The 27,791-nt window shown below is 40.6% G+C and overlaps 1 protein-coding gene across 1 annotated transcript in view; it reads right to left on the bottom strand.

The window, feature by feature from the left end:
• The window catches only part of LOC115254485 (transient receptor potential protein-like), a 70,176-nt gene extending 42,867 nt beyond the window's left edge, over window positions 1–27,309 (bottom strand). Inside the window, exons 1-5 of the mRNA XM_029852035.2 lie at window positions 26,449–27,309; window positions 2,565–2,709; window positions 2,397–2,492; window positions 2,125–2,267; window positions 1,415–1,616 (exon numbers count right to left, since the gene is read on the bottom strand). Coding sequence (XP_029707895.2) covers window positions 1,415–1,616; window positions 2,125–2,267; window positions 2,397–2,492; window positions 2,565–2,709; window positions 26,449–26,678 — 816 coding nt within the window. The 5' untranslated portion in view covers window positions 26,679–27,309. The remainder of the gene's footprint in view (window positions 1–1,414; window positions 1,617–2,124; window positions 2,268–2,396; window positions 2,493–2,564; window positions 2,710–26,448) is intronic.
• Between the last annotated feature and the right edge of the window lie 482 nt (window positions 27,310–27,791).

The raw sequence follows: 27,791 nt of genomic DNA, 5'->3' as shown, positions 1-27,791 counted from the left end.
GAAGCCCGCTTGGGTCGCCTGAAAAGCCTCTGAGCTCGCATGGTGCTCTCCCTGAATCCCCCTGGGACCGCCTTGAATCGCCCTTGAGATTTTCAGTACCATCAGAAAGTTATTAGCACGCTTGTAAAAGCCCCAAAGCCCATCTTGAACTCTCGTGGAACTCCCTGAGATGCATTGAAGCGTCCCGACACCACATGGAACCTCCTGGGACTTCTTGAAATGCCCCATGAAACCTGGTACCTTCCTGAAACCCTTTGGGACCCCCCGAAACGCCTCTGAAATTCCATCAGACTTCCTTGATGGCCTATGAAAACCCTTGAAACGCTCTTGAGTCCTCCAGGTACCCTCTGAAACCAGCTTGGAGCGCCTGAAACGCCCCTGAGATTTCCTGGTACTTTTCTTGAAATACACTGGGGCCGCCTGATATCCTTCTGAGATCTCTGGGACTTCCCCTGAAATGCCCTTGTAACCTGCATAAAAGAGGTTTTAGTATATAATACAGTTCAGATCACCGGAATACAGTTTTTTTTTGCATCAGATTGAAGAATGTCGTGTTATTAGTGATATGTTAGCGAGTTTCAGTTACTTCAGCTAAATCAACGCATTGGTTACGGAGAATGAGATGATGTATGTAGTTAGCAACTTTGCTTAAAAATGGGTAAAAAATCGATTATCCTTATATGGATAGTCGCTCACTGTATTTTTTTGCTTCTGGATTTTGAACTCAGGTCATGATTCTGCACTACCAATGGTCATCAGCTTACCGAGTTTAAAAATGCTGTAAACTAGTGTGTCTACTAGAATTGCATTGGCCCTTCAGGACGCGCGCCGTTGTAAAAAGTGTAACACTACCAAAAAACCTGGTTCGTCGCATACAGCGCGAGCGCGGTGCAGTTTCAGCTGCTTGATGGCGCGCGTCCTAAAAGGCACGCAGCGATCGGAAACAAACTCCAGGACTTCTTGCAAACGAATCAGAAGCGGTACCGAACAAACGTCTGTTTGTCTGTGACATTAATCCCCTATCGACAGTCAACTCCACATCAGTTCAATAACCATAAAGGTTTCTCGTTATTCTCTCAATAACGGTAAATAAGGCTTGCTACATTGTAGGGTAACGAGAGCATCAATAACAGATAGGTTTCCAATGAATATTTATGGAGTCGATAATCTCTACAGTTAAATTTCATTTAAAGTAGACTTAATCAGAGATAACGATAATTTTTCGATTAACGACCGATTATACTAGGCTAGTGAAAGACCCTAAGCTTGAAATCGTTAGTTGTATATAAATAAGTTTATGTAGGCTTAGACAGATGCAGTATATTCCAGTATACAAGAATTAATAACTTTGTGTCTAAGACATAAGATATTCGTATCCACGTCATAGTTGTATTTATGCATTCCCCTAACTTACCGTGTACTCCGCTCGAAACTCGGACTCGGTCCGGCTCAGCCTCCTCAGTTCCCACGACAGATGAAACGCAGTCGAGATCGGATCCTTGGAGCTCAGCGCTATCAGCGAACTGGACGACAACGCCCGGTAGGCGTTGATGCGTGACTGGGAGTGGCGAAGGGAGTCCTGCTCGCTGGATGTTACACACTCGTCGCATCCGCAGCTGCGAAAATAGAAGAGATGGTTAGTGTTAGTCCGGCTGGTTGTACTGTACAACAGTTGGCGTTTATTAGTTGGGAGAGAGTGTGTAAATCATGAACCGATTTCGTAGTAATTCTCAACTCGTGACCATGCATTTTAAAACTATATGCCGCCGTGTCCTGGCACACTATCTTATTTCTCCGGAAATAAAACCAAACGATATGATGCGAGCTAAAATAGTACTTCCACCGCCAGCTGATCCACCGGAATTAGCACGTACAGTCAATAAATATATTCAAGAGCGCAACAGCTACAACTGGCACCGACTGTCCCATTCCGGCCCTAGCAGCAGCGGCTTCGGAGCAGGAGGCGATTACGTAAATCAATTTACGTGCTTTCCTGATGAGTCTCTTTGGTCACGCGACCCTGAGTTTCCGGCGAATGTCTCCTAGCAAGCACTTCCATGCAAGGTAATTTAGAGAGAAAAGCAGGGCGAATGTTCCCAACGAGTGCAGACGAGGAAATCTTACCGAACGTCGTGTGGCATCGGCAGAGTCGCCCCTCGATCCAGCAGGATTTTCAGAATCTCGTAGTTGTTTTTGTGAGCGGCCAGGATGAGCGGTGTGATATCGGCGGTGAAGGAAGACGACGACCGGTCCACGGCTTCCCAGCTCTGTGAAAATCAGAAGATTTGGTAAACCGAGTTTAGTCTCCTCGAAGCTTATCTAGTCTCGGTGTGCACGGAATTAAGTAATATCTCATGTACGTATGTATGAATTAGGGGAAACTTAAGGAAACTCACGTAGGGCTGACCGGGTATGTGATTTTCCTCTTCCCATAGGAGCAGCGTTTCCACCGCCTCCACGTACTCTTCCTTGATGGCGTGCAGCAGTGCATCCTGTTTGGGGGCGAGAAATAGAAAACGAGGAAATATGGATGAGCACGACGACGGACATGTGACATTTCATACCTGAACTTTGATTCCCTCGGTAAGTAATAACCGAATGAGCTCGATGTTTTCATTTTCGATGGCTGCTATCAAGGCGGAACGATTCAGTGGGTCCACACAGTTGATGTCGAACTCATCCGGATCACCTTTGTTTTCCTGGATTATGCTGGAAATAGATGAATGATTCAATAATTGTTTTATCTTTATTAACGAGCCCGGACTAATTCATTCCTTTTCCTAAGAGAAAAACCCACGTTTTGTGAGTATTTCGGGAGAGAGATTCGATCCCAGGTTCGTCAAAGTCACGGACTTTAACGATCACACCAGGTCTGATTCAATTTAATATTATTTTTGATGCCTGTTTTAGGCTGATTTCGGTTCAAATAGGTAGTAAATATCTATAGAATTTGTTTTCCATCAAAGAAAAAATATCTGATATTCAATCAAACATGAAACCATATGGAATTTTAATAAATAGTTAGCAAGAAAATAGTATCAGACAATATTTGGGACAACCAGTAGTGTTCCGAGATCGATTCCGGGTGTCCCGCCGGAAGTGGCCAAATATACAAGTGTACCAGTGAACCAAACCCATGCATAAAATAAAGGTTTTTTGACTACCTGATGACCAGTTCCCAAATGGAGGAGAACGTGCCTCTGGAGCCGACCCACTGATATCAGTTATCAAAAAAAAATAGGATCAGACTACCGGTGGTGTTCTGGAACTGGTTCCGGTTGTCCCGGTGGAAGTGGCCAAATATAAAGTAAACCAAATCCATGCATGCAACACATCAAATCACGGCTTTTAGAAAACCTAATGAGCAAAAAATAGCCTCAGACCATATTTGGGAGAACCAGTAGTGTTCCGAAACCGGTTATGGGTGTCCCGCCTGAAGTGGTAAAATTTAGAAGAGTTCTTCCTATTTTTTTTTCTTTATGGTTCTACGTTTGCACTGGAATTTCAACTAAGTGTTCATTGAGCATTTCCACAGTTATTAATTGAAGGGCTTTCTTTGCTTGCCATTGCATGAATTTGTATATTGTGAGCAAGATTGTGAGGCAAGGACAATGATATACTATGCCCAGGAAATGGAGAAAATTTTCCCGACTGGAACAGGAATGGATTGGCGATACAGATTCTTAACCGCTAGGCTAACTGGAGATCCCCAAACCATGCGGCACAATGAATAGCGGCTTTTTTTAGGCACTCACCATTAAGTGGATTAATCTGGTTTTGTTTTTATTCTGACTTATCCAGTCTTCAGACTTCACAGTCACCAAACTCAATCAAACGACTATGTATCGCTCTATATCCGACGTTTTGGTGTTTATTACATTTTCTTCAGGGAAATGTAATTAGTAATCGTTCTCGTTCTGCAGGCTCGGTTGTAAAATTTTCCGAAAAAGTGTTGGCAAAAATCTCTGATCAACAAAAATCGTTTTTAACCCTAAAAGGGATACCTTCATGGCCTCAGTTTCGTCACCTCGCTGAGTGTGTTCCATCAAAGACGAGCTCTGAAAGGCGCCTGGGGTCCAATGGACCCCAGGTATCCCTTTTAGGGTTAAAAAACATCTGAAATCGGAACACCTTCACTGTCTATCCATCGGTCATTTCGTCATACAGAGAGATTTTTGCCAACCCTTTTTCGGAAAATTTTAAACGGATCATGCTAGAACCGAGCCTGCAGAACGAGAACAATTACAAGTTCTAATTCCCTGAAGAAGGTGTGATAAACACCGAAACGTTGGATATAGAGCGATATAAGTCGTTTGATTGTGTTTGGTGACTGCAAAGCCGAAAAACTGTCCCGGTTATAAAGAATCTCAGTCGATAGTGCTCTTCAACTTATCCAGATAGTCAACGTTAGAAATCACAAGATAAAGAGTAGTTCTTCCAAATGAGGAACAACAATGGTTATTTTGTTGACTAATCTAATAGTTCCGATGATCCAAAGTTGAGCCATTTGTATGAAGTTTTCACTTTTTTGAGCTTCGTCCCGAAAACGATATCGTGTGGTCTGGTGGACACGGAGATACTCCCAAGAAGGTCAGGAAAATTTCCATTACGTTCCTGGACCGACCGGGAATCGAACCCGTTATCCCCAACATGGTCATGCTGGACACCTACGTCCTCACAGCTATGGCTATCGCAGGATTTCATATCAAAAGTCAAAAGCAGAGCCTAAACCAATTGCATAAATTAAATCTGCATAAAGTAAACCAGCACAAAAAGCGTTTTGCTAACTTGGAGATTTGAGATGGAGCTATGGAGGTTCCTAGGTGTCTCAAGGACGCCTATAATCACTCTTTGACATTTCCCCGAATTTCATTTTTCTGAACGACCCATTACCGCGAATATTTATTTGTAAATTATAAATTTTCCTCAAATGAAGAAAAGGCATTTCGTTCATCCCGGAATGAACTAGCTTGGTTGATGAAACTTCATTCTGTTTTTTACCGAACCAAAACAAACCAAAAATGAACGCTATTTTTTGCTGTGATTATCGAGTCATTGTAAAAACAACAAAAAAAACTATATTAAACCACAGACAAACAGACGCAACTCTTAGAGGAAATTCATCAAAAACTTTTTCCCGGTGTCATTTCCATGAGCACACTACCACCTGTTGGTAGAACCGCGCGCGACACTGTCGGCCATAATTGATTTCGATTTGACGTTTTGCTGACACGCACACTACTACACAAATTGCCTGTAATGTTCGTTTGCATCATTCAGCAACGTGTATACTGTTAAATGTCAAAGCGATCGAACACTAGCACACCTGGTGGAACGCTCGCGCAAATCAAATGAAGTTTGAATTGATCGTTAAATACATGTGCCAAGCCGTTTTGAAGAGTGTTACGTCTGTTTGTCTGTGATTAAACAATTAAGCCCCCTTCTTTACAATTTTTACGTCAGAGATATCGACGAATGTCTCGTGGAAAATTGCACGCTACGACAGCTTGCGGATGACGCCGTGGTTTCTCTCACCGGACTAGAGGCGGAAGATCTGCAAGGACCATTGCAAGATACTCTGGACAATTTGTCTGCTTGGGCTGTAAAGCTGGATATCGAATTCTCTCCGGAGAAAACTGAGTTAGTTGTCTTGTCTAGGAAGCGTGATCCAGCCGATCCATAGCTTCAATTTTTGGGAAAGGAACTCACTCAAGCTCTTTCGCATATGTATCTAGGGGTCTGGTTCAACTCTAAAGGCACCTGGGGGAAGCACGTTAATTATTTGTATCAGAAGTGCCATCAACTTTATGCGCACACTCACCGGAACATGGTGGGGAGCCCACCCAGAAGATCTGATAAAGCTTTATCGTACAACGATACTGTCGGTACTCGAATACAGTAGCAAAACAGTCCGCCGCGAAAACACACATCCTGAAGCTAGAGCGTATCCAGTATCGTTGTCTTCGGATCGCGTTAGGCTGCATGAACTCGACGCACACAATGAGTTTGGAGGTACTAACAGCAGTACTCCCTTTATTAGATCGTTCCGTGGAACTGTCATTAAGGTACCTCATCCGCTATGAGGTGCTGAATCCATTGGTAATTGAAAAATTTGAGAAGCTGATCGAACGAATTCATGAAACAAAATTTATGACAGTGTATGTACTACTTGTACATGACTCTGGAGGTTCACCCTTCATTGAATATTCCCAACCACGATTGCTTCCTAGACTTCTCCAATTCCACTATAGGTTTTGATCTGACCATGATTCAAGAAACCCGTTGATTCTCAGATCCGAAAAAAAAAATCTTTCATTTTGGATACCTTTCCACTTTTTTCTCAAGAATCCTTGAAAGTTGCATCTACCCCGCTAATGTAAGTACATGTTAATTCTACATTCTGACCATTTGTGCAGTATTTTAAAAGGTCCAGTTTGCCTAGGATTCTAGCAGAAATAAAATAATATGAACAAATTCAGGAAATAAATAACTCGGGTGATTATGTTGATGATTAATATTACACAACTAGTTTATTTGTGGACGCAGTAGCGCCCGTGGCAAGTATTTTTTTTTTTCAATATAAACGATTCATGTGTTATTCACGCTTGTAGATTTCAAATAAAAAAAATCATTACATTTTTCTACGTTTTGAATAAAGTTTTTTATTTGGTGAATTCAATGCAGCTCATATTAACATCTGAAAAACTTCGGTGAAGTCACCGGGCAGACAAACAATGCCTTCTGTGTTATTTCCAGCAACTGCTGCATTCGGTTGTCTAAGGTGTCGGCCAGAGTGGGCGCGTCACGCGGCGCGACGCTGAAATTTGCACGCAAAAGAAAAACAATCAATAATAAGGAGCTGTCAAATCGTATGGGAAATCCGCGCCACGTCGCGTGACGCGCCCACTCTGGCCGTACCATAAGAGTGACAGATTCTTTTCTGCATTCAAAAAAAATCAAAACACTCATCGTCTGTTGTCTGTGATTTCTTTCATCAAATGCTGTGTCTGGTTGTCTTAGGTTGTCACTGGTATTGTTTTCTGCATCTTATAGTAAAAAAGAATTAAAGTGTCAAATATTTAACCCTCCTTTGGCATTAGGGTCATTTTTGACCCAAACCGTACACTACGCCAGCGAGCTGTTACCAACGTGATGCAAAAGGAAACTAAAAAATATCAAAGTTTTCAACGTCTGTTGTCTGTGATTTTTTCATCAAATGCTGTGTCTGGTTGTCTAAGGCTGTTACTGGTATTGTTTTGTGCACCTGATAGCAAAAAAGAATTGAAGTGTCAAATATTTAAAAAAATTAAAATTTTCAACGTCTGTTGTCTGTGATTTTTTTCATCAAATGCTGTGTCTGGTTGTCTTAGGTTGTCACTGGTATTTTTTTCTGCATCTGATAGTAAAAAAGAATTAGAGTGTCAAATGTTTTTAAAAAAATCAAAATTTTCAACGTCTGTTGTCTGTGTTTTTTCCATCAAGCGCTGTGTGTGGGGTTGTCTTAGGTTGTCACTGGTTTTGTTTTCTGTATCTGATAGTGAAAATCTGATAGTAAAAAAGAATTGAAGTGTCAAATATTTTATTTGTGAGAATTTCCCCGCGTGCTGCGTCTGGTTGGCTAGTTACCGGACAGACAAACAGGGCTATTATATATATGATGAGACTATAAAGATACTATTGAACACATCCAGCTAACGTAGCCAATCATTGAATCAGACTAAGGATTTACAGATAATTTATGTTTACATATTCTGCTAACGAAAGAACGAATTGACATGCACTTGTGAATATTTTTCCCCAAAGGGTCGTCCATAAATGACGTAGCTTTTGGGGGGGGGGGTTTGTTTGTGACTTTGTGACGAAGTGTGACGATAGGGGGGTAGGGGTTTTTGATATGCTACGTAACTTTCTACTAAGCCTATTGAAAAAAGTATTTCGTAATTAATAAAAATTTTACTTGCGTTAAGTATTAGTAAATCGAAGAATAATGGACATAAATGCCGGCTTACTTTCATAATACATGCAGCAATCGGACGCAACAACTGTATCTGAGAAAATGGTTTTGAAATCCTGCTTAAGGAATAATGTATTGTGTATGAAGAAAAATATCCATTTCTCTAAAATGCTTCTCACGACCAATAGTTTGCTGCTTGCTATAAGGCACTGCACACCGCTAAGGCTGCAGAGGAAAAAAAAATGTTTTGGCATTATTCGAGCAGTTCCTTATATAGTTTCTACAGAACTCCCTCTATTAATTCCTACAACAATTTGTTAAGGAGCTCCGCCAACAAAGCTGCTTATAAGAAATTTCTAATGGTGTTTTTTATAGGTTTCCCCAACAGGAGAAGGATAACATTTCCCCAGGAATTCCCACTGGGAATCAAAAAAAAAACTTCTGAAAACATTCCAAAAGGATTTTCTGAGAGAAGGAATCCCTGAAGGCAATTCCAGAAGAATTTCATAAGTAACTCTTGGAGGAATCTTGAATAGAAATCATACAAATTCCAAAAGAAATCCCGCGAGGAGTTCCTGGAGCAATTCTAGATGGAACTTTTGGAGAAATCTTGAATAAATTCTTGAAAAAATCTCAGAAGGAGCTATTTGTAGAGTCTCAGAAAGAGCTCCTGGTTCAATTTCTGTAGAAAACACGAAAGAATTCTTTGTTTGAATCCCGAAAGGAATTTCTTAAGGAATATCGATTTTTTGGGGAATCCCGAAAGATATCCAGATAGAACTCCTGATGAAATCTAAGAAAGAAAATTCAGGAGGAATTCCAAAAGGATCTATGGAAGCAATCCGCAAAGGGATTCCTTGCGGAATTCTAAGAGATCGTGGAGAAATACTGGAGGGATGGAGGGTGAATGGAGGGATACCGGAAAAAATCCCGAATGAATACTAGAAGGACGTTTTCGAGTAACTCCAGAAGAAACACACAGAAGAATCCAGGAATAAACCCCTGAAAGAATCCGAAAAAGAGCTCCTGGAGGGGTTTGTTCTTTTGTTGGAAGAAGTTCTTGCAAAAATTTCGGAATGAATATCTGTGTGAATTTCGGAAAGAATTCCTGAATGAAACCCAGAAGGAACTCCTTGAGGAATCCAGAAAGATCCTTCTTTAGTAAACCCAGGAAGAAGTTTTGATGGAGTCTCAGAAGAAATTCCGGTTAAAATCCCTGAACAGACGTTCGAAGAAACTGCTGGTGGTAGAGAGGAGAAGAAAACATTAACAGAACTCCTGAAGGAAACCATGGATAATCTTCAAAAAACCTAGAAAAAAAAAACTCTCGGAGAAATCTCAGAAGATCTTTTGGTGGAATCTAAGAAGAAACTCCGGAGAAAATTCTTGGAGGGATCTCTGAAGGATGTGCCGGAGAAATTAAAAAGGAAGGAATTCTCAAAAATGGGAATCCCAAAAGAAACTGCTTGAGAAATTAGTTTATTCTAGAATAACCTGTTGAAAGAATTTTAGAAGAAACTCCTGCAAGATCCCTCAAATGTCACTGTTCAGTTTATTCAAAAAAAAAACCAATTTGATATTCTTAACAGATTACAGTTTACAAATTGCAATACAGATTAACTATATTGGAAGTTTCAACTTCCTGTTCTTCGGCATCAAGCAGAACGATGGGCGGTTTCATGAGTCATTAGCTTCGGTGATAGTCTCCACTGGTTGCACCTATGGTCGGCAATATTTTCTTGCTATTGTTGTTTTTTTTTATAATAAGTATTCGTATTTGTTGCATTTTTGACACGAGAATTTGGTTGATAGGGGGGGGGGGGTGTTTAACAAGCTACGTCATTTATAGGGGGTGTCCGAATTTGTGACGAAATGCTACAAGGGGGGGGGTATTGAAAATCGCTTAAAAAGCTACGTCATTTATGGACGCCCACAGATCCCTCGCTTACATTTTTGAAAATCTGACTCCTTTTTCTGAAGCTGTCACCCTTATAAAATAGCTTGTAAAATAGAATAGTTACGTTCTTGCGTTTTTTCGTCATCGGTCTGGTTTTATGTTCCTGCATTAATTTGTCTTGTCTTTCTTCAAACTAATGTCTCTCTCTCTTCTTGGCGTAACGTCCTCATTGGGACAAAGCCTGCTTCTCAGCTTAGTGTTCTATGAGCACTTCCACAGTTATTAACTGAGAGCTTCCTCTGCCAATGACCATTTTGCATGTGTATATCGTGTGGCAGGCACGAAGATACTCTATGCCCAAGCAAGTCAAGGAAATTTCCTTTACGAAAAGATCCCGGACCGACCGGGAATCGAACCCGTCACCCTCAGCATGGTCATGCTGAATACTCGTGCGTTTACCGGCTATATGGGCCCTCTTTCAAACTAATGTATTTCGAACATTGAAAAAAACACCCAGCTACAGAAAGTTGAATGGAAGCTTGTCCCCGGCAGTTATCGCTTTCAGCATGCTGCGTGCGAGTGCGAGTATCTAGTTTTTTTCATTTCGCTCCCGTGTTGTCGATTGGAAATCAACAATGACAGGCACACCAAAACGGAGAAAATGAAAAAAAAAGCAAAATATCGCAATAATAAAGGCCTATCGAAAAATTGCAGCCCTGGTTGAGGTGCCAAAAAGTTTCTTATTAGTATGGCCTGGAAGAACAACACATCTTCAAAGAAGGAATATTTTTGTTGAAAAAGTGGTGAACCGTTAGGTGCACCGTCAATTACCCAGAGCAGGCTTCCAGATAGGCTTGTGGACAAATCATTCAGGGTTTCGTTCAAGAAATTCGGGGTAATGAAAATCGGAGAAATAAAATTCGGGGTAATGGAATTTGGGGTAATGAAAATCGGGGAAAAGTTTTTAAACCCCTAAAAAGTGGTGGTTCCAATATCCCTTGAACATGGAGAACATACAGGGTTTTCCAACGGCTCTAAGATGCGAATAAAAACCCATTTGAAATTACCTGAAAAACCCCTAAATGGTTCTACCCCGTTAGGCCGAAAGCCGTTAGACCAAATGGGTCGTTAGGCCGAACTGGTCACTAGGCCAAATGGGTTGTAAGGTTAAACAGTTTGCTTAGGCAACTGGATGGTAAGAAACTGTTCAATGTTTGAGGGAAACGGTCCTCGACCTTGAAATTTTGGTTGGCTTTGAAACGTTAAATGAATAAACACACTAATAGTTCAGTAACAAAGTTTGAAAACGACGTATAATCAATAGTGTGGGACACGCTTGTATGGAAAAAATAAATCCTCGCTCCAGTCGGCTTTTAAGATTCCATTTAAGTCCCATATGAACTTTACTAAATTTCAGCGCAATCGGTGAAACTATAATTTAGCGTAAGCGGTTCAAAGTTTTCATAGGATTTACTATGGGAAAAGTTACACTTTCAAACAAAAAATCCCAGAGGTCGCCCTTTGTCTCCTTAATTCAAACAGGTCAACGTTTCTTGTAAAAAAATCATTTTTGTAATTACGTTGTGAAAAGTTCAACATTTCAGTTGGCAGAAGTATGCTGAAATTGCCTACTTTTCATCCCTAATGCAAGTGTGCCGAAAAGTACTACTTTTCGGCACTCTTTAAGAGTGCTGAAAAGTAGCGCTTTTCGGCACTTTTGCTCGTACGCACTTTTTACTTACCACCATGCCTTCCGTAGATTAAGCCACTGCCTCTACATCTACTGAGCAGCTCGAATCCGAATCAGGACGACTTCAATTCGGATTCGAACTACAAATCAAGTGTAGAGGCAGCTGCTGAATCTGCTTTTGCTTTTGCCCGCGCACAATTGTTTGACAACGGGAGCTCGATCATTGGTGAAGCCTGCTACACCAGAGCCTACCTGATCAAACGAAAAACTACGCCGATAAGCATGAGCGCGCGCACGTGGTTCCTACTGATACATGTTTGTGTAGCTAGAAAGATCGCACTAAATGGGTGTTTTTCGTAATTACAAAAAACTTTGTATGCAACTCGTTGCAAAACTCGATTTTTTCATCACTCGTCGTATTTATCCAACTCGGCAAGCCTCGTTGGATAAATGTACGACTCGTGCTGAAAAAATCATCATTTTGCAACTTGTTGCATAAATAACTATTATGAAACTTTCCTTCGAAGACCGCAAAACGATTGGATGCTTGTGGAAAAAGTTATTGATTTATTACCGATTAGTGATCCAACTAATGGCTTTTTGTTTTGTTTTATCAGCAGCACTGCTGCTGCCGTTGTTGCATGGAGTGGTGGGAGGCATCACCACCCCCAGAAACAGCAGCAGCCAAGGCAGCAGCTACAGTGCTGCTGATAAAACAAAATAAAAACCCATGATTGCGCCAGACTAAACTTAGAATATTGAAATTTATGTTGCAAGAACCACCCTAGTGTGGTCACTCACGTTCAGTTAGACTTCAACACACAATCAAACGTTTGCCCCGTACGCAATATGCAATAGGCTTTTTGATACCGATCGCCTCCCGATCGTGCGTGCCTATCTACCTGCTTCTACCCAGCAGAGGCAGTAGATCAGAGAATAGCAGTAGTAAATAAACCTCCGCCGCGATCGGTTACAATCAATAAAGACCGCCGTTATTAGTTTCGAAGCAAGTGTGTTTTTGTAAAACGTAATAAAGTTCAGTGACCGCGAACTATCTTGTGTTTATATCTCGAAGCGAGAATATCACCGCGCGAACCCAGTGATACCGGGGTTGATTTTAGTAGATTTCGCTCTATGTGCGTGAACAACCCATTAGTTGGATCACTTATCGGTAATAAATCAATAACTTTTCCACAAGCATCCAATCGTTTTGCGGTCTTCGAAGGAAAGTTTCATAAATGATTTTTCTACAAGAAACGTTGATCGATTTGAGTTAAGGAGACAAAGCGTAACCTCTGTGATTTTTTATCTGAAAGTGTAACTTTTCCCATAGTAAATCCTATGAAAACTTTGAACCGCTTACGCTAAATTATAGTTTCACCGATTACGCTGAAATTTTGCACAGTTCATATGGGACCTAAATAGAATCAAAGGAGTCGACTGGAGCGAGAATTTGATGTTTGTCCCATACTAATAATCAATGCTACACCATTGATTATACGTCGTTTTCAAAATTTGTTACTGAGTTCTTCGCGTTTAAAGTCTAAATTACAGTTACATCGGAACAAATTCAGAGTTCCAATACGAACATGATCAACAAGATTAAGTGCAGCTGAATCGAGTTAAACTTAGAAAGAACAGCCTATGCTTAAAGGAAGGAAAAATCTTCGATGAAAAAGTTGTTAGCCGTTATGCTTTGACTGTCAAACGATAAACTGCAACGATTGACGCGCCACCATTTTACGAACAGTGAAGGGTGTAGTTACCTTTTCCGCGATATTGTTTACGATGAAGCAACACCGCGATAAAGCTACCTGTGTTCTCCAACATTCGAAAAATGGTGATGAGTAAAACATTTAAACTAGAAAGAGCAGCAGTAGACTACCGCCGTGAAATAGAACAGTTAAACTAGAAAGAGTTAAAAAGAAGTAAAATTTCAGATGAAAAAGTTGATAGCTATAATACGTATATGAGTATGTGCAGAAGAAGAAGGAACTCTGATGAAAATGTTAATGGCTGTTATTTTTATAATAAAAACAGAACAGCCTATTTTTAAAAGGAGGAAAAATTTCCGATGAAAAATTTAATAACTGTTATGTTTATAGTGAGTATAACAGTTAGGCTAGAAGAAAAGCCTGTACATAGAAGGAAAACTCTTAAACTAGAAAGAACAAGCTATTTTCCAAAGAAGGAAAAATCTCTGATAGAAAAGTACTTGCTGTTATGCTCATAGTGAGTAGAACACTCAAACTAGAGAGAACAGCCTATGTTTAGAAGAAGAATAAATCTCCGATGAAGGATTTAAAAGCTGTAATGCTTATAATGAGAATAACTGTTAGAAGGGAAGCCCATGTACAGAAGAAGGAAATACTCTTATGAAAAAGATTATGGCTGAAATGTTTATAATGAGTAGAATAATTAAACTAGAAAGAAAAGCCTATTTTCAAAAGAAGGAAAAATCTACGATGAAAAATTTAATTGCTGTAATGCTCATAGTGAGTAGAGCTTGAGCTTGAGCTTGATTGACCGCCCGTAGATGCTACTCCAGTATCGCCAGACCAGCTACACTCACACAAGGAACCAATGAGATTATCTGCCGGGGACTAGCAGGCATCTTCAGTGTGTGAGCGTTGGTGATCTTCTATTTTTAGGCGACAATGGCGCCTGCCACGTCAGGTTGCAGGTCAATGTGGGGAAGGGTAAGGAAGTGATGATTGCAATCGTTTGTATCCACATCTGGCCGAATATAACTCTGCGCCAGCACAAACTCATGCGGATTTTGGAGTGTTGGTGGGAATTGTTTGGCGGAAGGTTCACACATTGGTGTGTGGATACCAGGGTAAGGTGATACAATTGTGTGTTTTTATTATTTTGAAGATGTGCGGCACAGTTCGCTTGATTGCATAACTTGTAGGCGTTTTCTAATAGGATTGAGAGACACTGTGCTGTGAAAGTTTTTTGGAAGGGAGGGAAATGGCTTTTTCAACCCGTTTCTGTTCTAGCGATGACTATGAACATGTGAATATACATGAGTTGTATATGTAGAGAGCAGAGAGAAAGTATATAGAAAGCTACAAAGTAGGAGGAAAGGGACGGGCCAGGGATTGAACCCAGGACCTTCTGCATATAAATCAGAAGCGGTAGCCACTAGACCACCAAGCCCGTTACTGTAATGCTCATAGTGAGTAGAACATTAAAACTACAGATAACAGCCTATGTTTAAGAGAAGGACAAATCCCCGATGATAAATTTAATAGCTGAAATGCTATATTTTTTCTTTACCACTTATGCTTACAGCTTTTTTGTCCACTAGGACACTACGTAAGCGATTCCAATTGGCAGCTGAGCTTACTCTTTGTTCAGCGCCTAAATGTTTTCTATTTTACTATATTGAACTAATTGCCTTTGCGCTGTTTTCCTTTTTGTATCCTGCTCATGGTAGATTGATATGCACGATGATGATGATGCTTTTAGGTTAGGTATAAAAGCCTTTTTGATTTGTATAACATTCATTTGCAAGTAGTATAATTATGTTGACAATGTTACTGTATTGAATAAGCTTTTTCGAGATGCTGTATTATAAATCTTTTCTACTTCGCCTCCCAAATCGATTTCCCCCACAGTTCCCCACTGATGTCGACTTTTCTCATGTTTATTTCGTTTTGTGCAATATAAAATGATAAAATCAGTAGACACATACAGGGGATGGCCAAAATGTTTGGGATAGGCATCTTTTTTTTTCTCTCACAAATAAGTTCAACAAGCTATAACTTTTCATAGAGCGCATCAAAAATCTAAAATTTTGCCTGTTTGTCAACCTATTATGTGTGCGTCATTGGTACAAATTTGGGCTCGATTGATTAATATTTTTCAAAGTAAGAACCGTTCGGGTAAACACTATTTTTCAGACATCTCATTTTTGAGGTGTCATATCTCGGAAACCACAGAACTGAATTGAATGAAATTTTGAACGTACACTAACAATATGTAAATGCTTCACAAACTATTAACACATAGGTACTTTTTAAACGTTGAAAAAAGTTATCATGGATTGACACTTTTTGGATTTTTCTCGAAAAAATGTAATTTTTTTACATCAATGTCAATAAATTTTAGTGTTGATATCCAAAGATTTTCCACTTTTGTTCTCAAGTTATCTCTAATCAAATATATTAGAGCCTATTTAGATTGAAGGAAGAACACATTTAGTAATTTTTGTGTGGTATTGTAAATTTGACTTATTTTTCTCTATATGGGTAAAAAATTCAATCCGGTATAACTTAATTCGCCGTGAGAAAATATTACATTTTATAACGTCGTATTAAGTATCAATATATTGTTGATAAACGTTAAAAAATTCATTCAATTTGGTTCACTGGTTTCCGAGATATAACAGTTCAAAAACTAGTTGTCTAAATAATAGTGTTTTACCCAAACGGTTCTAACTTCGCGAAAAGTTAATCGATCGCGCACAAATTTGTACCAATGATGCACATATAATAGGTTGACAAACAGGCAAAATTTGAGATTTTTCGATGCACTCTATGAAAAGTTACAGCATGTTGAATTTTTTTGTGGGAAAAAAAAAGTTGCCTATCCCAAACATTTTGGCCATCCCCTGTATAATGACAACCTATTCGGCCTAACGGCATTCGGCCTAACGACTTTCGGCCTAAGGGCCTGCTCCCTCCTAACAGAATGAATACTAGGATTTATAACGTTCTCAATGTAGCCTGGTTGGCTTCCATCAAGAACGTCTTAAATTTATTTCATCTTAAGCAAGGATAAGAAGTATTACGCAAGATTACTCGGATTTATAACGTTCTTGATGTTGGTTTATGCAATCTCCGCCGAGAACGTCATACAGGGGGTGGCCACAATGTTTGGGATAGGCAACTTTTTTTTCTTACACAAAAAAATTCAACATGCTGTAACTTTTCATAGAGTGCATCAAAAAATCTCAAATTTTGACTGTTTATCAACCTGATATATATACATCATTGGTACAAATTTGGGCTCGATTGAATAATTTTTCGCAAAGTTAGAACTGTTCGGGTAAAACACTATTTTTAAGACAACTCATTTTTGAGCTGTCATATCTCGGAAACCAGTGAACCGAACTGAATGATTTTTTTAACGTTTATCAACAATATCTTGATACCTAATACGACGTTATAAAATGTAACATTTTCTCTCGGCGGATTAAGTTATACCGGGTTGTAATTTTCACCCATATTGAGGAAAATAAGTCAAATTTACAATACCACACAAAAATTACTAAATGTGTTCTTCCTTCAATCTAAATAGGCTCTAATATATCTGATTAGAGATAACTTGAAAACAGAAGTGGAAAATCTTTGGACATCAACACTAAAATTTATTGACATTGACTTAAAAAAAATACATTTTTTCCAGAAAAATCCAAAAATTATCAATCCATGATAACTTTTTTCAACGTTTAAAAAGTATCTATGTTTTAATAGTTTGTGAAGCTTTTGTATATTGTTAGTGTACGTTCAAAATTAGATTCAATTCGGTTCACTGGTTTCCGAGATATGATAGCTCAAAAATGAGTTGTCTAAAAAATAGTGTTTTACCCGAACGGTTCTAACTTTGCGAAAAATTATTCAATCGAGCCCAAATTTGTACCAATGATGCACATATAATAGGTTGACAAACAGTCAAAATTTGAGATTTTTCTATGCACTCTATGTAAAGTTATAGCATGTTGAACTTTTTTGTGAGAGAAAAAAAGTTGCCTGTCCCAAATATTTTGGCCACACCAAATTGTAAACAAACAATAAATCATAGCACCGTGGTGGATTTTGTGAATTTCGTCCGATGAATTTAATCATCAATCCGGTACCGTTGCCAACACCAGACAGACCTTTTTCGATAACCGGCCTTGATGCGGTGCAGTGCCTCATTCCTCCGGTCAGCATTTCCAACAGGTAGGGGAATTGCGGGCATAACGCCCCCGGGGGCAAAACGCCTTCACACGATTTAATCATATTGTGGAGGTTTTCTTTAGATACAAGCAAACTAGAACTAAAACTGAGCAGGTATGGCCCAAGAACGGCTGCTATTGTCGAAAGAAAAGCGTAAAAAATGACGATTTTCCACATTTGGGAAGATTCCCTAATTTGCAGCGCACAGAAATGAAGACATGCGCGCTGATTATATGGAATGAAGCCAATAAACCACCACGCACCTCCTTCTCCTTCATTTGCCGCTGGAAAGAGTTCGATGGAGCCCCTTGGTATTTCACAACAAGTCAAAGCGGGGAATGCCAGCAGCCGCTTAGGGAATCTTTCCAAATGTGGAAAATCGTCGTTTTCCATGCTTTTCTTTCGACAATAGGAGCTGTTCTTGGGCTAAACCGGCTCAGTTTGAGTTCTAGTTTGCTTGTATCTAAAGAAAACCTCCACAATATGATTAAATCGAGTGAAGGCGTTTTGCCCCCGGGGGCGTTATGCCCGCAGTTCCCCTACGACCTTAAAATAAGCATCTTTTGAGGTTTATGACCACATATGCTTAGCCGGGGCGTTATGCCCCTCTTTCCCCTAAGTAGTAGTTGAGTTTGAAGATCGATGATTGGAACCCCGATTGTACGGGAATCGACGTCCTGGATGACCAAACCCACCTCATTTCGGATGCTGCAACCGGAAGAACTTGGCACTGCACCGCGTCGCGGTTGGGTTTCCGGATAGGTGTTCTCGATAGGCAGCAAAAATGAAACGATGAGAATCAAAATCTGATGCTTCAGTTATTTCTTGTATTTTTCATGCACCAAACTGTTCTCATGCGAGAACAGTTGCTCTCGGTCAAGAAAGGATGATTGAAGATAACTACAAGAGCCTTATAAAACTGAAAATAAGTTCAACAGTTCTTGTTGTGTTTATGGTTTTATGAACTGAAACTCAAGTATTCTTAGAGGTGTTTCTAAAACCACTTATTGACGAAGAATAGTTGTGCTCAGCTGATTCTCCGATAAGATCAACTAGAATATGCAATGTTCCGATGAAACTATCATAAAAACAAATAAAACCAAATAGAATCATGATTGTTACTTGGGATACTTTCCCAAGGAAAACTAACTGTTCAACAGATCATACTTATTGGAAATTTTACAAGGAATCCAAATATGTAAAAATGTTTGAGAGTTTACGGTCGAATTTACGAGTTATAGTGCAAAATCTCACAGAAAAGGGGTCAAAACGTTATAACGTCAGGTTCTCTAGATAAGAGGGGGCTGATCAACGTCCGAATGCCGATGAACAGCTTAATACACACTGTTTCTCCAGAATGTCAGGGTGATGGTATCAGGCCGTGCGACCCAGTCATAAGACCAACAAATAACGAGCAGGAAAAAAAAATACAAATACTCAACTAGATCAACGGAAACGACCAGGCCCGGATTGAGGATTGTGGAGGTTTCAGTACTTGAGCAATATGAAAAATAAGGTCAACGTGTAGCAAGCAAAAATGGTTTTTTGGGGGCCCCTTAAATGTGGTGGCCCGGGGCCCTGCCCCGCACGCTATGTCCAAAGGGAAGTATTATGAAAAGTGAATGCACCTCAAATTTTATTCGCTAGAACCGTATTTTTGGACCTCTAGATTCAGAATATCCCTTTCGTGGCGAACCAGCACAATTGTGCTGTTGAGCGGTAGCATTTTTGCATATTTTTTCATCTGTTTATACTTTGTTTTATGTGATGTAAACTGTTTCAATAATTCAGACATTACTTATACTCGTTTGTATGTAAACAAACTTTTGTTTACGTTGCCTGTGAGATTTATCACAACGAGGTAAACAAAAAGTGGACAAAAACCGTAAAACATGAAAAAGTTTCGTCTGTCGCATAATTTTTATTTCCGATTTGTCTAGGTAGTCGAAGCAAGAAATCGAAAGATAAAGAGTAGTTCTTTCATATGAGGTAAAACAATTGTTGTTTTGTTGGGAAATCTAAGAGTTCTGGAGAGCCAAAGTTGAGCCATTTGTATGGAGATTTTAATTTTTTGCGCTCCGTCACGAAAGGGATATGTGCGATTTAAAATAATCCATCTTGGGTTTTTTTCCTTACATTTTTGTATGGGATGAAATTAACCTTCAAATGACTTTTTTCGCCATTTGTATGGGAAAATAGGAAAAAATCAAAAAAAAAAATCGAAAACCCCAAGATGAAATATTTTAAACCGTACAGATTCTGAAACTAGAGATCCAAACCTACGATCCTATGGAATAAAATTTGAGGTACATTCGATTTTCATAATACTTCCCTTTGGACATAGCGTGCCCCGCCCCCGGCTCGCCTTTATAACCGGTCCGGGAAAAGACACAAATGACGCAAACGAAGTTGTGATTGGAAACTGCGTACGTCGGAAGCCAAATAACACACTTGCCACAGAAGAGTTACGGCGGCGCAGGTTATGGTAGCACAAAAGTTACCGTGACTTACTTCCAGCAAGTAAATATGTACTTTTTTTGTATGTCACAGTGACTTGGGTACACATATCTAAGTTGCTTGTTCCAATTTGCTGGTACGACTTAACGTACTGAGAAAAACTTGAAAAAATAGAAGACACAAAATGTTGCTAAATTGGCAATTTGAGAGATGCAATTGTGAAAAAACCGCGTTCTGGTGGTTTCGAACCCGTGACTCCGTATTTGCTAGACCGGCGGTTTATCCAACGAAGCTGCATTGCTGTTCTATAGTCCGGAGTGCGAGAGTAAGTCTCGGGATAGTAGAAAACAATTCACTATCGCTTGTATAAGTAGAAGGCATAACCGCGAGCGTGTTGAGAGATTGGCACCTAAGTCGAAAGAGTGATGGAATTGTGAAAAAAGGAGTGCTCATGGTATGAGTTCGGAGTCAGTTTGGCTTTCTTTTGGGACTGTTCATAAACCACGTAGACCAAAATTTGGCCATCTTAGACTCCTCCCTCCCCCCTCGTAGGCTTTTGTCCATACAAAAATTTTAAAATTTGTATGGAGACCCCCCCTCCCCCCAAAAAGCCTAAGTGGTTCATGAACGGCCCCTTTCCGCAGAATCGTTACCTGTTCTGTTGCCTAATTGGTTAAAGCGCCGGCCAAGCGAATACGGAGTCGTGGGTTCGAATCCCACCAGAACGCGATTTTTTACATGTTCGTCGCTCGATTTTCCAATTAATTCAACATTCTGCGTCTTCTGATTTTTCAAGTTTTTCTCATCACAGTGATTCCTGCGCAACAAAAATCCGCGCCACTGTTATCCTTCTGTGACAAGTGTTACTTGGAACTGTGTAGATCTATCTGGCGCAGACTTGCGTTGTTCAAATGCGAGTGCGACCGTTGCGTTGGTAGGCAGGTAAGCCAGTAGCAGGAATTCAAACCAACGATTGGAAAGTTCAGTATTCGCCAGCTGACGAATGAAAACAATCTATGACTCATAGATTTCCCTGCCTCCTAGAATATGTCCAATGTCCATACGAAGCACCGTCCTCCAACCAGTGTTCGCAGAATTTGGCACCGCAAGCGAAAAGTAGGCAACAAAGAAAGCACGGCAACAACGCTTTGTTTTTTCGTTAGCAGATAATGACAAAATCGTTTCCGAGTTTGTTCACAACAAAAACGGTAGGAATATTTGTCTCGTTCTATTCACATCGTGATTTTCGCATTGTTTTACAACTGAAACTCGACTCTGAGGTTTGCAAGAGTCTTAATTCGTCCAAATGCTTATGAATTCGATGATGTGGGTTGAAAATTTAAGCAGAAAAACCGGAATATCGGCACACGCACGGCAAGCGATGCTTGTTTTATTGCTCTCATCGCCTGACATGTGTTTGTTGCGCAGCGGCTTTGTTATCGACATGCACCGCTTAGGACAAAGCGTTTGTTTTTCGGCATGATCCGTTTTTCGTACCCTGCTTCCAACACATCCGCTTTTATTGTAACACCTGAGAGGAGATCACCATTGAACCGCTTAACTCATTGGATTTGATAAGAAATTTTCTGGAAGACTATAATTCACCTTAAAATTAACCCTTCAGCGCGCGCGCCATTGTAAAAAGTACAACACTACCAAAAAACCTCGCTCGTCGTATATAGCGCGAGCGCGGTGCAGTTTCAGCTGCTTGATGGCGCGCGTCCTGGAAGGTTAAACAAATATTGGTTTATTTAATTGTGCCCTTCCTCAAAATGTTTAATTCCGACCAAAATTTCCAAAGCAGGACCCCTCTTGACCTAAGAGAAAATCGAAATTTGTATCAACCTTATTCATAAAAGCAAGAGTTTTATCAAAGCCATAATCGAATTTGGAAACTTATTGATGGCTCATATTCCGACGCTATGTTAAACGTATAGGCAGAGCTGAAAAATATCAAACCACTCAGTTGACTGCTTGACCACCTTCACAAGCACTGGATGCCGATCATTATCAAGATATTTCGGCGAATGTTTTTCTGCACACTTTAGCCTACACGGAGAAAAATATAAAGTGATGTCAATCATATTACCGAGCAAGCATATTTGTGCACTGACTTTTATATAATCCTTTTCTGAGATTGTATCACGCATAATACAATAGGTCGAAGAATAATGGAAGGTTGAATTAACCAGAATTGAAGATTCGATTAGAGCAAGAAATATGGTTCATACAACCATATTATGCTTACATCTACAATATTTATGGTTGATGGTTTGACAGCTCACTTATTCTCATGGTGATTCAAGCATGTTTATGCTTAGCTTGACCCTCAACTTGAGGGTTGAACTAACTATATCGGATGGTCGGTTTAAGCATTATCTTTTATATAATACTAGCTGGCCCGGCAAACTTTGTCTTGCCGTCTTGTGGAGGTTTGACAACTGCTGAGCTCAAAATAGCAACGCACTCTAGATTGGTTTCATTTTAGATCGTGTTGATTTTCTTCCCAGTTCATGAAAAATCAGTAATTTATCAATTTTCTTACTTTTCTTGATGATTTTCGTAACTTTTTATACATATAAACACAGCCACCATGAATACGAATCGAGCCATGCAAGAGTCATGTTCATCGGTTTATCCATTCGTGAGTTTTGTTGCCTCAAAGGAACTTCAAACTCATTTTTATATAGATATAGATATAGATAGATATAGATAGATTACTGATATTGGAGCTTTATTGACCTTTAACACTCATCAAAGTGCAAAGCAATTCGTAAACCATTGCATGCCTTTGCTAGACGTGGTGGAGACAGGAGAAATTCTATTTCTTCGCTCAATTTGCAGGCATAAAATATCATTCCCTTTAGCTGAAACCGAACTAAATTAAAATCATGATTTAAATATGCTTGTACTTCTAAAACTTTAGTTTTACACATACCCACAGATTTCACAACAATTCGGCAGAATTGAAGTCGTTTCTTAAAAATTCCGCCGCCATGATGATCAAATTTATCAAATTCTTTGTGACTGAGTAGACAGCAGCCAAGCGGGTTCAAGTAATGACATATATTGTTGGTTTAAGCATTGAATGGTTGATCTTCAATGACGTTGATCCAAATGAAATATATGCCTGGTGCAAACATCAAATCATTGTGGAACAACCATATGAAGCTATTATACCAAGAATCTCGTTGAAGCTTGGTAGAACCATGGGAAAAGTAATATCGACCAGACAACATTTCTGTCCGTGTATATTTTATTATCATTGGTTAAAACACAGAGAACAGACATCCAAGTTCAGTTCCGGAACTGTGTAAGGAATTTAACGACCATTTGAAATCGGCAGCACAAGTGGCAATAGCGTGGCGCTGCAATCGGTTAATTTCCCATACTAATTTAATTCACCACTTGAAATGTTTCAATTCACCACTGACTGTGGCAATATGGTGTTTGGTGGCGTTAGTGTTGTCATCGTGTATTGGTTTGCAACCTTACTCAAGTAAAAATTCAAATCCTTACACAACTTTCCGAATGAAATTTGTTCTACTGATCGGGATTGATCACCGTGGAATTTCACTAATTTATGTGGGTTAGCTCTTTTCGGTGACATAAGAAAAGCAGCATAATTCACGTTAGGAATCTAAAATGGTGTGCGTTAGGAATCTAAAATGGTGTAATTTGACAAGATCGCTAAAATTTTTATCAAGATTTTGTTCTTTTACGGATATTAAAAGCTTGCATCGATTTTGTTCACCTTCGTAATTTCAGCGATGCATCAAACCCTGATTCTGCAACACTGCTGGTAAACTGATGTGGTCAGAGACTATTTTCATGCTGCCCGTTTATCTGGTTATCCAACATTTTTGATGATTTGATGTTTCGCATGCATGGGTTTGGTTCAATTTTTTAATTGGTCACTTCCGATGGGACACCTTGAACCGGTTCAGGAGCACAACCGGTTCAGATACAGTATGAAACTATTTTCCTGCTTACCGTTCATCTGGTTATCGAAATAGCCGCTCTTTAATGTGTCGCATGCCTGGGTTTGGTTCACCTTTTTAATTGACCACTTTCGGCAGGACACCCGAAACCGGTTCCGGAAAACAACCACTCCAGATATGATCTGAAACTATTTTCCTGCTTACCGTTCATCTGGTTATCGAAATAGCCGCTCTTTAATGTGTCGCATGCCTGGGTTTGGTTCACTTTTTTAATTGACCACTTCCGGCGGGACTTCTGGAACCGGTTCCGGAACACAACCGGTTCAGATACGGTATGATACTATTTTCCTGCTTACCGTTCATCTGGTTATCGAAAAAGCCGCTCTTTGATTAGTCACATGCCTGGGTTTGTATCATTTTTTTAATTGGCCACTTCCGACAGGACATCCGGGACCGGTTCCGGAACACAACCGGTTCAAACATGGTCGGAAACTATTTTTCTGCTTACCATTCAACTGGATATCGAAAAAGCCGCTATTTGACATGTCGCATGCATGAGTTATGTTCACTTTCTTAGTTGGCCACTTCCGGCGGGACACCCGAAACCGGTTCCGGAACACAAACCGTTCAGATACGGTCTGAAACTATTTTGCTGCTTACCGTTCATCTAGTTATCGAAAAAGCCGCTCTTCGATGTGTCACATGCCTGGGCTTGGATCAATTTGGATCAATTTCACTTCCGGCGGGACACCCGGAACCGGTTCCGGAACACTACTGGTTCAGATATAGTCTGCGACTATTTTCCTACTTCCCGTTCATCAGATAATCGAAAATGCCGTGGTTTGATGGGTCGCATGCATGGGTTTGTTACATTTTCATATCTGGTGCCTTCCTGGAGTACCGGTCCGGAACACCTAAATGGCCATAACTCCGGAACGGCTGGACCGATCTGAACCAATTTCAATAGGAAACAATGGGACAATGTACCCCGTCGAATGAGCCATCGGTCGTTGAAATCGGTTCATATTTACTATCTAAAAATTAGGTGACCTTTTTGTACACATACACGCACACATACACACATACATACACACATACACACACACATACATACACACAGACATCATCTCAACTCGTCGAGCTGAGTCGATTGGTATATAACACTTGACCCCTCCGGGGGCTCTATAAAATATTCGTTTTTGGAGTGAGCATATAGCCTTTCGGTACACCTTGGTGTACGAGAAAGGCAAAAATCAGTAACAGGAGATAAATATCACTGCCGGGAAGAAATCGAGTGGAGCGCTTCATGCAACGTCTTCGTGCCAATAATCGGAATGTGCAGGGCCTCCTAACCTGACGGACGAATGTGAAAATATCGAAGTTGGAAGCAGCACTTCGATGAGCACCTAGGTGACTCTAAGAACGTAGGCATGGTACATCGGCGACCAAGGCAGCTCAGCAGAGGATAGAAATGAAAAAAAAAAAATCCCACAGGAAATGAAGGATACAATCCATCGCACCTGAACTCATTATGGTTAACCTAGAGCTGGGGCTTGGAATACTTTTCCACTTGTCTGCAGGTTCTGGAAAATGGATTTGCTTGCAAAGGAACAAAAAGTAATGTCAAGCAATGAACCATTTGCTTAAACCACAACACAAGGAAAGGAATTTTTTGTACAGTGTGAGCTTTCGAGAGAACTTCATTCTGAGTGCCTGCTGCAAAGTGCTATTCCAGATCTTCTTCGATATAAAGTCTGAGTTTGTGGGAAGTCGGCTTTGTCGCGACGACCGAACCGAAATGGACCATGTCTTTACCGTGCGGCAAATTTACCAAAATTGCTGTGAGTATTAGATTTCCACTCATAACCTTTTTATCGATTTAAAGCGTCATATGCCACAAAAGTTCAACTTATTCGACGCAGTGGCATAATTTCCCAAACAGGGGAGTAAAAAAAGGCGTCGTACGACAGTATCCACCGTTTGGTTGGAAAGAAAGACAGGTATACTATGGATGTCGTGGAGGAATCCATCTACCTCGGAAGGGTATGTTGCAAGAATACCAGATGCCGAGGTGGAGCATAGTGGACAAAGTGAGCGTCATGAAGCAAGCGAGTGTGAATAAACTCACTCACGGCTTACTCTCGGAACCGTGAGTAAGCCGTTTGTTGGTTTTTCGCTCGTGAGTTACTTCACGATGAGAGCAATTTCATCCCTGTTGCAGACATTTTATATAAAAATTAAAATCCAATGAATTCAAAGAGTTCTTTAGAACCATTATTAAAGCAACATATTTTTAAGGGTTTATGTTTGTACTTAAACCCACTCAAAAATATTCGGATGCCCTCCCTCTCCTAAAAAATCTATCCGGTTTTTGATCGGGCCCTTACAACTCATTCCACAGAAATGAGTCCAGCTTGCTGTATGTCCCGGCAAATACTGACCGCACGTGGCGTAGATACTCACTACAAAACGCAGGCGCTGACCTTATTACCCTACCCTACAATGCGTGACACCACGCCTGACCCGGACGTCCTCAAGTGGCATATCAAATCAATACCTACCGTCGCACGGTTGCGCAATCACCCCGTTCGGCACTCAGCAGAAACTTCTTCTCCGTTTTGGTCAGTATCACCTCGGGGATGTCCCGATCGAACTCCGACACGGCACTGCAGATCGATTTTCCATCGGCACCTGCATCTCCTCCACCACCCCCGGCACGGCCATCCTCGGTATTCGCCAGCGATGCCGACGAGTTCACCAGGTTCTCCCTGGATTCGGTGGTTTTCTTCATGATCACACGGTTTGATCACAATTGACGTTTGAGGGTTTCTTCGGCACTTACGGTTATGCTATTGCTTCTGTTTCATCGGAACACAACTCGGAGGGATTTTGAATCCATCCAAGTTTCCTCCAGTTAGTGGTTCGTTGATTATCGATTTGATCTGGAGTTCACTGTATTCCTGAGGCTCAGATGCATAAAGATCTACATTTTAGACACTGTATCCTCTGGACCACCGTCAAAGGCACGTAGGGTCCTGAGTTTAGGAAGTATTTCTTGGAAGCACTGAACACAATTTCAACTTTTAAAGATTTTCAAGGTTACATCACTCTCTTAATCGAATTAGACTGTTCTAGATTCACTTTTCTTCAGCCACTGCTCAGCTTACACCTCTAACGAGCACTTTCCTCCAATCATCCGATAATCCGGTAGCCCAAAACACCTCAGTTATCCAAATTACTCCCGAAATTCCAGCAAAACGGTCCAAATGTCCTTTTTCGGTCCAAACTAAAAAAAAGTAGCGCACAGCGACCCGTTGCTGACCGGTTGACACCCGACGGACGAATACGCTGACGGAGTTCAGCAGTTCCTCCGCTTCTTTTCGGTGGCGGTCGATGGTCCTAATTCAATTAGCTAAATTATGTCAATATTGGGAGTGATGTAACGCAATATGTAGAATCGCCGCCGTGAGGCGGCGGACGGTGTTGACGGCCGACGACGGTCCAGAACGGAGGTGCACGGGACAGGACAGCTTGTCGACGGGGACTAGGATTCCGCGCTTTGAATTGTGTATGGTTGGTCTTGCTGGTTTGTTTCGCATTTTCGATTACAAGGGAATTTTTACGCGTTTCGCTTGTACTTTGCACAAAAAAAAAAAAAAATGGAAAGTTTTGATTGGGTCGGTGGTGGGTGGTACGACAAACCAGGTGATGACCGTGAGCTTGTCGACGACATATCAGCGATGTGCTGGGACAAGTGGTTGGTCGCAGCTAATTGTCTTAGTACATCGAACAGCAAGTATCAACAAGCTGATTTGGCTGATTTGGTTGGGGTTTCGGCTTGGTGTGGTATGGTAATTCTATTTGGTTGTCTCTTTTCCCGCGATTCTAATGCGCTTGGGGATTG

This window comes from Aedes albopictus, chromosome 1 (assembly GCF_035046485.1).
Source record: "Aedes albopictus strain Foshan chromosome 1, AalbF5, whole genome shotgun sequence".
Classification (NCBI taxonomy): Eukaryota; Metazoa; Arthropoda; class Insecta; order Diptera; family Culicidae; genus Aedes; species Aedes albopictus.
This window is presented reverse-complemented; position numbering and strand designations above follow the sequence as displayed.